At 46.5% G+C, this 12,512-nt stretch overlaps 1 protein-coding gene across 2 annotated transcripts in view; it reads left to right on the forward strand.

Annotated features, from left to right (window-relative positions):
• Nucleotides 1-12,512, forward strand: part of prkcda (protein kinase C, delta a) — a 31,225-nt gene that overhangs the window by 15,613 nt on the left and 3,100 nt on the right. Inside the window, exons 5-16 of one of the 2 annotated variants that reach the window (XM_036532899.1) lie at nucleotides 3,382-3,541; nucleotides 4,648-4,679; nucleotides 4,846-4,931; nucleotides 6,116-6,245; nucleotides 6,483-6,583; nucleotides 6,840-6,857; nucleotides 7,725-7,809; nucleotides 8,163-8,296; nucleotides 8,653-8,826; nucleotides 9,069-9,160; nucleotides 10,952-11,014; nucleotides 12,193-12,331. In XM_036532899.1, coding sequence (XP_036388792.1) covers nucleotides 3,382-3,541; nucleotides 4,648-4,679; nucleotides 4,846-4,931; nucleotides 6,116-6,245; nucleotides 6,483-6,583; nucleotides 6,840-6,857; nucleotides 7,725-7,809; nucleotides 8,163-8,296; nucleotides 8,653-8,826; nucleotides 9,069-9,160; nucleotides 10,952-11,014; nucleotides 12,193-12,331 — 1,214 coding nt within the window. The remainder of the gene's footprint in view (nucleotides 1-3,381; nucleotides 3,542-4,647; nucleotides 4,680-4,845; nucleotides 4,932-6,115; nucleotides 6,246-6,482; nucleotides 6,584-6,839; nucleotides 6,858-7,724; nucleotides 7,810-8,162; nucleotides 8,297-8,652; nucleotides 8,827-9,068; nucleotides 9,161-10,951; nucleotides 11,015-12,192; nucleotides 12,332-12,512) is intronic. The other variant, XM_036532900.1, reaches the window with a different exon arrangement.

Below are 12,512 nucleotides of genomic sequence, written 5' to 3' on the forward strand. Positions count from 1 at the left end.
AAATTTGCAAAGGTCGACCTCCTCCCAAGTATGCCAGAGATGAAAAATGTGCTCAGTGTGTGGACTCTTCGAATTTCTGTGTTTAATCTCCTTCCCGGTTTGGGTGACAGTCAGTCATCTCAGAGGCGAGATCTTCAGCTCACAGCAGTCTCCCAGGAACAGGGAGTAGAACCACAGCTTTCAGGTGTATTTTAGTGCAATCACATCAGAAAGGATTCTCTTACACAGCATGAAATGCGCAGTCACAATCAGGTAGACAGATGTGGAATGAAACTGCTAAACCTTTTGTCAAATTATATCAATATAACTATGATAGAGTAGAAAACATGATAACGCAAGGCCCAAGATGGTCAACATCTGTTTCTCAACAGTTTTTCCGTTTTATCAAGAAATGGTTATTATAATACGAACAACACTGAACCCAGAAGAGCATACCAGAATGTAGATGGTGCCAGTGGAAAAAGAGGAGGCTTTGACATGGAGTTCATAGTGTGCACTGTGACCTGAAATCAGGTACTGCTGTGCTAAGGAGAGCTCTGCGCTGCCTGTTTTAACAGGGGTGGCCGAGTAGAAACAGGATCAGTTGGCACCACAAGAATGCAGCCCAGCCTTTAGCTATGAGAGTTCCTCAAAGATGTGGCAGCATCTGGAGACTACTCAGTCAGGTCATAGTGGAGGAACCTGTCTTATGCGCAGGAATAATCTCGTCACTCAACCCTGCAGCAAATAATAGGTTGCCTGTAAACAAAGCCTTTATTTGTGCTCCAGCGTAGAGCATGACTCAGTGTTTACCCTTTTGATCATGCGTCATATACAGTTTATTTTCCACGGTCATGACCGATATTAATTTGTCATTACGGTAAATTGACACTGATGATGACTTTAAGGCCAAAACGTTTCTTTTCATCCTCATGTGCTTAGGAGAAGGAAACCAAATGATTTAAGTACCAAGAGCAGAGTATAATTCCATTTCTAAGTGTGGACATATCCTGTTGTGTTTGAAAAAGAGCCAGTCCCGACAGGGCGCATTGGGTTTTTTAACCTTTTATTGCACAGTGGTATTATTTTGCCATCTACCTTCCACAGGTGCTCTTTGCTCATTGGTGAGCTTTCTGTGGCACGTTGCTTGTAATAACTTAAAGCAGAATACAGAAATGATTTTTGATGATTTTGATGATTTCTGTTCATGTAGGTCTGTTGTTATACTACAGCTGTGCAGTGTTTAGCCTCAATTACAGCAGGTTTTACTACATGCTGCATTCATCTAGTAGACAGTTTTATGTGATTTACATAGTTCATGAATTGTCCATTTATTTTACTAAATTATTTCACTGAACTAATTCGGTGAAGCGTTTTGCTCATGGGTACAACGGCCGTGTCCCATTTGGGAATCAGACCAGCCACCTTTGGGTTACAAGCCCTGCTCCTTACCACTAGGCCATACTGCTGCCATCTGACATCTTGTGACATAATGTGCAATATTGTAATGTGTGCGCGCAACAGTGTACAGCAGTGGGTTAGCAGGCTATAAGGAATTGATCCTAGAGCCCACAGTGCAATTAAGTGTAGAGCACACAATACGATTTTAGCTCTGATTATTACTCTGAGTTTGCTGCAAGTTTGTGAAGATTATTTGTGAAACTTGATATGTACACAATGACATCTTGGCTCAGTGGTATTGATGTTGCAGCTTCTCAGATGCTTACAGCTATGATGGTGATTTTTCCACCACTTGACGGTGAGCTGCAGTTCATTTTCTGGCAAAAATTGAATTCTCGTCAGAAAAATTCCGCCAGAACGACGCTTGATGTCCGATTCCATGAGGCGAGCCAACGAGGGGCAAATGAAAAAATGACTCTGAAGCGGTGACACATCCTACAGCTCCCCTTTCTCAAGACTCGTGTGGTCTGTCAGGCATAACCACAGATTCTGCAGAAATAAATTGGGGCCAAACCGCAAAGTATGACATGTACACTGTCAGTGCACTTGGTTATGATTAGCAATTACCTAACCAGGTGCGAAGGGCTTTGGGGAGAATGTGGTGAGAGAGACGGTAGCAGTGGTCTCACCTCCATGCCACAGGTTAACATCTAGCATTCTCAGTGAAGATCAATCTGCCCTTTCTGAAACTCTTTCTGCTTAGATAGGTGTGATGACAAGATTAAACAGGGCCATATTATGTTGCTCAGGTTTAATTCTGACCCCTGCTGTGACACTTTGCCGACTTAAATGATCCCACCTAAAGAGCTCTTTGTGGTTCATCAAAACACTGATGACATTTTGTCCGTTGTCATAACAGGCAGTGTGCTTGGAACTCCTTTATATGAAAGCCTCTTCTCATCTCTGTGGTTCATTCTCTTGTTAACAGTCTTTCTCCTTTTTCTCCTGAAAACACTGTCCGCTCTCTTTATCTGCCTCACACTGGCTGTGTCTTTGATCTCTGTCTCAGTATATATACTTTTTTCACAGTGAAAATAAGGTGTCCACCTAGAGATCAGTGCAGACACTGTGAGCAGCACCTCTGCTGGTAGGAACTGTTGCAGAATAGCGTGTCATTTTGCAATGGGTTGCAGCAGGAAGTGTGTTGGGGTTGCAAAAACCGAAAGTGCCTCAGAGAGAGAGAGAGAGAGAGAGAGAGAGATGCCCGGGCTCCAACCCTCAGGCACCTAACACCCTGGTGTGTGTTCAGCCTGTGGGCGGGGCTCAGCGACATGAGGGCAGGGCTTTCTCCATGAACTCCCTGGTTTCCTGAAAAGTAGCCCTAGCCAGGATATTTTTAGGAAAAGCGTGTCTCAACAGCCTTCTTGGAGACATTCGCTCTGCTCTGTGTTTTTTTGGCAGGGTTTCCACGGCAGTGTTTATACTGTGTCAAACACAGAAAGACTACACAGAAAATTACAACCATAGCAACAATGAGACCTTATGCTATCTTTCTCATTCTCAGTGCTCTTAAAATCCCCTTAACACATTTACACTGTCTCACACTCTGTCCTCTCAAAGTCCTTTCAACACACATACACTCTCTCACACTCTGTCCTCTCAAAATCCTCTCAACTCATCTAATCTATCACATTCTTTACTTCTCATTCTCTCTTCTCTTCTTCCCTCTGTCTGCCCTCCCCTGTAGGACCCTGTATTGCACCATGACACCTCTGTAGCCTTTAACCCAATTTCCCAATCAGCTAGTCTCGTATCTCTCTGGGATATATTATCACAATCACACTAAATGTCATTGTGATAATATGTGTCTGAGGGGAATCCTGGTTTTCGTCACCACTGTTATCATGGTGTCAGTCGCATATTCTCTGACTGCCTGCTCGTCACTTTTCCTGTTGCTGTTGCCCAGCATGCATAATGTGCATCCTGTCCCTTTGTCCCCAGATTGCAAGCAGTCTGTGAAGGAGGAGGACGGGGCGCTGACGCTCAACCGCCGACGCGGTGCCATCAAGCAGGCCAAGATCCATTTCATCAAAAACCACGAGTTCATAGCCACCTTCTTCAGACAGCCCACCTTCTGCTCCGTGTGCAGGGAGTTTGTCTGGTGAGACCTTCTGCTTGCACCGCTGTGGCTGGAGAGAGGCGGAAAGAGAGGGGGCGGAAGCGGTGGCGGTGGCCGGTGGTCGGGGGGGGGTTGGGGGTGTAAAAAGACATAGACAGACAAAGAAAGTTGAATGGTGTTGAATCAGTAACGGTGTTGACTCTACGGAGCGAAGTCCGTTCCCCCAGCTACGGGCACCGTGGCCGCGTGGGCGTCCCTGCAGGGTGTGAGCCGACCGAGCCGGTGATCTTCTTGGCTCTCGCCGGGTGGAAAAACACACGGGGCGTTCCTTTGACATTTCTGCTGCGTCAGCAGTCAGCGGTCGCTTGTCCATTTCCTGCCTGCTGTTTTCTTTTCTTAATCAACAGGTTGGAGGAGTACATGTTTGTCAGTCTGCTGTTTGTGTAGCACACAGTGCATTTTGCCAAGCACAGTGCATCCTGTGTGGACGGTATTAACTTGCATGGAGGTAGCATACTGTAAAGGCTGGTATTTGCTCAGTAAGGTCATTGGGTTGGGTATTATCTCAGCACAGGCGGTATTGCCTGTGGTTGACTGCTCATGAATGCTGTTGGCCCTGTTTGTGGCTTTCTCCACAGCTAAAAAGGTACCGTCCCGTAGAAGGTTGGAAGTGACTGTGCAGGGCACGATCCCTGTGCAGAGTATCAGGCCAGGAATGCAGCTGTTCACCTGGCCACCTCAGTGCATCTGTGCAGCGAAGGGGTTTTCCTGCCCTAGCGCTCGGTCAGATGGGGGGTTTTCCTCACCTGCCACAGGAGGCAGCTGTGTCACACAGATGTAACACTGTGTTGTGTGCGTGTCTGTGGCTGTCCAAAAGAGTGTGGGCTCCACCACCACGGCTGTTTGAATGACCTGACTTAGCCTGTTGAAACATTAGTTTTTGTGAAGTGCTCTCTCGTGGAGGGCAAGTCTGTCCTTCAGTCTGTGAGGTCCTGAATGTGAAGCTATTCCTAGGCTTCTGCTCCTGTGATAATCCTGCTCCTTCTTATCCATTTCTGGCTAAAGTGGGACTTCCTGTTTCTGCCAGTGGTTTAAGGAAGGCAACATAGATCACTGTTTTAAACTATCGTGTTTTTCATCTTCTGCAGGGGGCTGAATAAGCAAGGCTACAAGTGCAGACGTAAGTGTCATCTCAGTTTCTAAATTTGATAATATGAGTAGTTCCAATCTGCAGTTTGCAAGATCTGTACAGTGTCTTTCTGGGTTGCAAGACAACAGCAATGAGAAATCCCATAGTGTCTCGTGCTCCTAGGCAGAATACAAACTAAAATAGTCTTTCCTCCTAGAATGCAATGCTGCGATCCACAAGAAATGCATCGACAAAATCATCGGGAGATGTACAGGAACGGCGGCCAACAGCCGAGACACCGTGGTAAGTGGGACTCCTCACTGTTAATGTCACCCTTGTCAGAGTGCAGAGCTTGAGCAACAGGGTATGCAGCTGTGGTTATGGGGCTTCTGTTGGTTTCTGTGTCTAATGGAATAAAGCATATCAGGTATCGTTAGCCTCATCTGTGGTTGCAGACCCACGTGTCAGTTTATTAAAAAAATACCTCACAGCTGCCTTTTTTTTTTTTTTTTTTTTTTTTTCAAAAAAGAGGAAACCAGTTTTGAAATCAGCAAAACTGAAAATACCTGCTGGTGATCACTTTAGAAAATCTTATATACTCTCTGAAGACTGTCTTTTTAATTTCTCAGAAATTAAATTTGAAAACATGCCATTGGAAATTATGGTTCATGTAGTATGCTTTTTATGTCCTTTGGATGATGTATACAATATTTTTTATTTGACTGTTGCATTGATTAAAGATATTCAGTTAAACAATGGCTGAGACAGCCATGATGTCATTATTATCAACTCAGCAAGGATTAATCAGACCAAAGAGGGCTCTGACACCCTGACAGCCAATCAGAGGAGCAGTCTTGCATCAATGCAGAGAGGGTGACTCAATGCTGGTATCAGATGGGAATGTGAAGGAACCTCTTTGCTGGGTCTTAAAGCAGGTCCCTGCCCCCTAAAGAAATATCCCTTAACAATGGAGGGAATATTACACTTGATTTGGGTCTGCTTTAAGAGTAGGGGCAGAGGTGTGTTCTTCTGATCTGAATACAGCTTAAATACCCCTGGAGTGCTACATAAATACAGATGTAGAGAGGGCAAGCTACCTCTTGCTTGCCTCTATAACGGTGGCTGTGGTAGTGGAAATATTACAAGCTATTGGAACAAGACCATTAGTTACAATAGTATAAATGGTAGCCATAAGCAGCTACCAATTTGAGTCACGTTCTATTACTGAAGGCTTCATGTAGGTGAAGTCAAAGGTCTTGCTGATTGTTAACCTCTTCAGGATGCACTGACTCAGGATTGCATTATAGAAGTGGATACCAGAGGGTTGAACACCACTAGAGCATTTGTCCATCAGGGAGACATAGTGATTTATACTTCAGAGAGCAATGAGGCAGTTGAGAGGTGGGGTGAGGTGGCACAGACAGGTGCAGGTGGAGCCCACCTGGGCAGTCCAACTGGGGGGTGACGGGCCCTCTGCTTATCCACAGTTCCAGAAGGAGCGTTTCAAGATCGATATGCCGCACCGCTTCAAGACCTACAACTACATGAGCCCCACCTTCTGCGACCATTGCGGCAGCCTCCTGTGGGGCCTGGTTAAGCAAGGACTCAAGTGTGAAGGTAGGCCGAGCAGCATCGTTACTGTCCGTTATATGTCTGCTGTCAGTGTGAGTCCATTTGTTGTTCTTGCTGTGTGTCACTGGGCCTTGTCTCTCACTCGTCAAAGCTGCACTTTGTCCTGTCTTACTATGTCCTGACACAATATTTTCTCTCTCCCCTCTGAGAATGTGTTCCTCCTATTCTCTCCTCTTGTAGATTGTTATGGGCTCTTACTCCCTGCTCTCTCTCCCCTCACAGATTGCGCAATGAACGTCCATCACAAGTGCCAGACCAAAGTGGCTAACCTGTGTGGGATCAACCAGAAGCTGCTGGCCGAGGCACTGACCCAAGTCAGCCAGGTCAGTGACGAACAGGGTTACACACCGGTTAAAAACACAGGCCCTAAAAATACAGAGATCTAAGCATTTGCATGCATCTTACTACAGTCTTTGAGGGCTTATTTTAAGTGAATTTGTTTCAAGCTTGTTTTTAGCATGGAGCTGAATGAATGCATTTGCCTGCTAATCATCATGATCACAAATACCTCCATGAATCGCATGGTTCATTTTCCCCTTTTCTCTTGTATTTCCTGACCTTTGTGCCTGGTGGGTGCAGAAGCACAGTGTAGCACCGGTAAGACTCGCGATTGCTTGGGCCAGCTGACTGACCCACTTCTTTCTTCTCACTATCTCAGCGCAGCTAAAGCAGCTAGTGGGTGTAGGAGGATGTGGACTGGGGTTTGTGAGGGCTGCTCGGCTGCAGTGTGCCAGCCCACAATATTTAGCTAGTCTGTGCAGCTGGAAAAAGGCCTCCGGTCGGAACAGACAGTGCTCGTCTACGTCCGGCCTGTGTTCGTTTCCCCTGCTGCCCTGCTTCAGCCTCTGTATTCTCGCACATATCTGGGTGGGGCTTCATCTCTGTGCTCTATGTGTGAGGTTACACCCTTAGATATAGAATGACTAGACTGGACACAAGCTACTGAAGTGCAAAATTAGGATGACCATACGTCCTCTTTTTGGGACGCATTTTTTAGGTCCCAAAAAGAGGACATGTCCGGGAAAAAGAGGACGTATGGTCACCCTAGCAAAATGGATGTATGATGCACCAAATGGATCTATACAGACAATATATAATGACATCTAAAGGGTTTCTTTCGTAGGTTTTTAAGCCCACACCAGCCCTAAATTTCTGCTCCAGCTCCCATACATTTAATTATTTACTATAGTTTGTTTATGTCCATCCTAGTCATTTTATTTCTACGATTGCACTTATATGGTGAAACCATTTGGTCCCCGAGTGACTTGAACATATATTTTCATACTCCTTCCTTCGATAAATGATGCTGAATTGTTTGTGAACTGCCAAGCTGTGGCACAGCACTAAATGTATCTCTGCTGAATGGGTTGGTATTTCGTATCTCATGTCTGAGATTCCTTTACATTTAACCCAAATTCTGTTTTCAGTCACACTTCTCTTTATGTCTCACCCATACTTCCACAGAAATCCACCAGGCGGTCGGACACCAACCTGGCAGACATTGGGATCTACCAGGATTTCAACAAGAGTCCTGGGCTGGATGTTGGTGGTAAGCCTTAGTGGGTGGTGACAGAGCTCAAGATAGCAGATACCAGTTGCAAGATAACAGAGCTGAAGTCTGCTTTTACAAAATTTCTGCACTGATAAGTTTGTGGGTAACGTTTGTCGTTGTAGTGTACACACTTACAGAGAACAAAAGTGTACTTTCTCCTGAAATAAGTGGCATAATCTCTGAGAATGTTTCTGTGTTTGTACTGTAGGAATAATAGTGTAGAGTGACTGTCTGGGATCAATTTTGCTGATACTGTAGAAATTGAAAAACAGTCGTTACTTGTTGATATTGTTATATGTCACACGGTCTGGGTTTTTATCTGATGGGTCTGTCTTCCTGTGCATGTTCAGGTGATAGTCTTCCGTACGGGAAGCTGTGGGAAGGCACCACTCCTCGGCCCGTGCCACGTGTCACCCACCAAACACGCATCAATGTTGACAACTTTGTCTTCCACAAGGTGCTGGGCAAGGGCAGCTTCGGCAAGGTAATGCAACTCAGCCATATGCAACTGAAACCTCACTGTGTTGCTGGTGGTAGTTTAACCCACAGATATATCAGTTACTGTATATTACTGTCCATGCTCCAGTTGTCCAGTGATTTTTGGTATTTTTGTCATTTGTTTGTAGTATAGAAAAAAATGGCTATTCTTGACTAGAGAAGCAGAGTTATGGCTGTTGGATCCTTTGTGCTTGATTTGGGTAATGAAATGCTAATTAGGTTAAATAAAGGGCTTTAAAAGTCAAAAGGTTATGGCTCTATCCCTTCTCTGTTCCTTTCCTTTTGTCTGCTCTCACTCTCTCTTCTCCTACTTCTCACCTCTCCTTTGTTCTGCTCTGTCAGGTCCTGTTGGCTGAGCTGAAAGGGCGCGGGGAGTATTTTGCTGTGAAAGCCCTGAAGAAGGACGTGGTCCTCATGGATGATGATGTCGAATGCACTATGGTGGAGAAGAGAGTGCTGGCACTAGCCTGGGACAACCCCTTCCTCACACACCTCTATTCCACCTTCCAGACCAAGGTAACCTTTCCTACCTGTCTCTTATCATTAACTTCCCTCTCACAAACCTCTGTCCAACCTTAAAGTTCCAGGTAACCTTCCTCCCCGCTGACTTATATCTCACACAGCTCTGTTCCACCTTCTAGATAACCCATCTCTATGTGCTCTCCTGTTATTTTCCCCTTTCTGTGCTCACCAGTGACATAATTGACTAAGTGGTATTAGTCCAGGTGCAGTGGTGACAGTGCAGTCTGTGTCCACAGGAACACCTGTTCTTTGTGATGGAGTACCTGAATGGTGGAGACTTGATGTTTCACATACAGGAGAAGGGCCGCTTCGACCTGTTCAGAGCCACGTGAGTGCCCACACCACACCACAGGGTCCCATTCAGCCTGCCTCTGTAGAGCCTGCCGCTACACTGGCATAGACAGGAAGCACACATGTGACTCTTGACATCACAGCCTCAGCAGGTCTGAGCAGAGAGGCTCCCAAATTTTCATAAGCCCCCCTCTCACGCTGGCTTCCCTGTTTTGAAGGGATGGTTTTCACGTTTTTCTCTTCAGGAGGGAGTGGCTTATGATGTGCTTATGGGAGAATTGGATGTGTCTTAACCTCGTGGGCCACAACCTTACAAACTTGTCGTCAGTTAGCTATGCCTCCCTGCCCCCCAACCCCATCTACAGCTTTGAGATTGCAACCACACCCACCTTGTTAAGAAAGAGCATTTGTTTCCACACTACATTATGTGTGTTTCATAGGATTTTGGCCTGTCTGTGGTAATAATTATAATTTAGCCGTGTGTTGCCGATGATTCTCATGTGACGTGGATTGCAGTGGGGGGACGTGGGTCAGTTCCTCTCCTCTGGGCTACAGTGTAGGGGAGAAATGTCCTTTACTTCAGTTAGCCTGTGCTCAGCTCCACCTGTTTCCTGTTCCTTGGGTCAGTCTGTGTCCCCAAAAATCAATAGGCAAACTAAAAATGCTGTAACTGTCAAGCTTACTCAGCAAAAAAAAAGAGACCGGAGATAGAGAAAAACATGTTGCGATGAGACAGAGGAAGTCTCTATAAACCCCCCAAAAACAATGAAGCAGTTGCTGAATGGCAAGAACAGAGAGGAGCCTGTGTATCTGCTCCACTGCCTGGGCTGTGTCATCAGTCAAGGCTTCTTGGACTGAGGGTGCAGCTCAAATCCAGTGGCACGCGCCAACGCACAGGGCAGAGGCACGGAGGGCAGACGCCCGTGCCCCGTCAGCCCCTGGCACCGCTGGCAGCCGTCAAACACGTCTGCCTCCCCGCAGTCCAGTCTCTGCTTACATCACAGACGGAGACGGAGGGGAACGGCGTCACCCCCATCTAGATTTTGTGCCCCCACCCCGAATTAAATATTAACCCGCTGGGGCGAAGCAAGCGCTGGCACAGCAGAGTGGAAAATCTCCGGGCTTTGGTTACCTAGTTACGCGGCAGAATTCCCAGGGTGATTCCAGAGCTATGTATGATCCGCATGGTAACATTAACATTGCTTCAAGTATGTTTGTTGGCACATTCTTCCGTTCACAGCCATTAAAGTAGTCATGATTACATCAGCCAGGTTCTGTTGTAGTGTATTTCAGAGCTCCATTCTTGCTGATTAAGATTTAGAAATGTCTACTGTCTGGGTGGCAATATTTTCACGTCTGCCAGCCATGCGAGCATCCTGTTTTCTCTTGCTGCCTGCTGGCTACTGGATGGTGCATATCATTGAAAGCTCCTGTTTACCAGCTGTCAATGAATAAATTAAATAATAAAAAGGCAGTCCGCGTCTAACCTCCCCCTTCTCACCCTCCCCGCACCGCTGCCTCCACAAATCCATATGAATTATTTAAACTTTTCACCTCCCTTTATTAAAAGTTTACACCGAACGACGGAGAGGTGCGAGCGGTCCAGCTGGTGGCTGGCCGTGTGGTCATCGGTGAGGCTCAGGTTTCAGTCAGCCCGTGTTTGTGAGCGGCTCACCTGTTTACCTGCAAGTAGAAATGTTCTCCTGAATAATTCAGTCCCCTTGAATCAAACTGAACGCTGACAGCTGGACAATCATCCCCCCGGTCTCTTCTCTCTCCTGAGCTGATATTGTGATTGATCTCTCTCCCTCCCTCTCTCCCGTCTCAGGTTTTACTCAGCCGAGATAGTCTGTGGGCTGCAGTTTCTCCACACGAAAGGAATTATCTACAGGTAAAACACACCCCCAACTTGTGTGTCCTCTATCACATTTTCAGCTATCTGAGCCTATGTATTTGCCATAGATCAGCTTTACACTGAGTGGAGCCTCTACAGCAAGGCTACGCCGCCGTTTCTCATACTGTAGCACATCAGACACACCAGGGATAGTCATAATTTAAAACAGAGGATGCAACAGGACTACTCGCACTGTAACACAGCGGAGACACTAGGGTGAAGCTGCTCTCAATGCAGCTCCCACATGTGCACCAAGCCTGCTTCACATTGCAGTCCCCATAAACACCGCAGTTACTCCACTCTGTAGCCCTGCCATGATACACACTCAGGAGTTACGGCGTATTTGCGCTAGCCTACATTCAGCTTTACCTCAACACAGTCGGAGTTTTTCTCCATGTTTACATTACCCCGAGGTATGCGCAGTCCAGGCCAGTCTCACTCAGCTCATTCTCCCATGTGATACTCAACAAGGCCAAGAACGGGCCGAGCAGATACTGCAGGGTGACGTTGCGCAATGAGGAATCAGGATGTTTTTGTTTGCGCATCGTGACACACGCCTCCCAAAAATAAACAGTGCAGCAGGGGAAGGTCTTTGCTACTTCATTATATTGCACCACTGTGAGACCAAGGGGAAGGTACTGTATAGCAAATGCATTTGATATCTGCTGCTTTCATTATTCCAAAATGCTAATGAATGTAATGAATGATACTTATCTGACAATGTGGTAATGTACTGTTGTCCTTATCAAGTAGCTGCATTCACATGCAGTTGGAGGCTACGGACTTAAGCAGCCACTCTGTGCATCTGGGAGGTGACCTCTGGCAGAGATTAAATGGATCCCAGGCCAGATACAGCAGTAACAATTCAAGAATGCAAATGACCAATTTTGAAGTGCTCAAAACCAACATGGTGTAGGCCAGGTATACCTCAATGTGGCCAGTGAGAATGCACCGTTACTATACACTTCAAAACCAGAAACATAACTCCTCCCCCTACCATGCTAGTTTTTGTGTGTGTTACTGGTTTGACTAGAGAATTCTCACTATTTAATGAACTGTATCGTAAATGCAGTAGCAGTAACACTGCCACACCCGTCCACTCTCCTATCCCTTCTTTCTCCATCTCTCTCCCCCTCACGCTCTCCCCTCTTTTTTTCCATGTGTTTTCACCTCAGAGACCTGAAGCTGGACAATGTGATGCTGGACCGGGACGGGCACATTAAGATAGCGGATTTTGGGATGTGCAAAGAGAACGTGTTTGGGGAGAACCGCGCCACAACTTTCTGCGGAACGCCGGACTACATCGCGCCTGAGGTGTGGCTCTGGGGGGCGGGGGGTGTTGAGGGGTGGGATCAGATTGGCTTCTCCAGCCACAAGCTCTGTTTAGTAGTCAGTGCTCTGCTTGCATATAGGCAATGCCCTGCAGACCCTGTGGCCCAGTTGGGGTATTGGGGGGCTAGCTACCTGTTACTGAAGTTTTACAATAGCCAAATGA

Source organism: Megalops cyprinoides, chromosome 7 (assembly GCF_013368585.1).
Source record: "Megalops cyprinoides isolate fMegCyp1 chromosome 7, fMegCyp1.pri, whole genome shotgun sequence".
Classification (NCBI taxonomy): Eukaryota; Metazoa; Chordata; class Actinopteri; order Elopiformes; family Megalopidae; genus Megalops; species Megalops cyprinoides.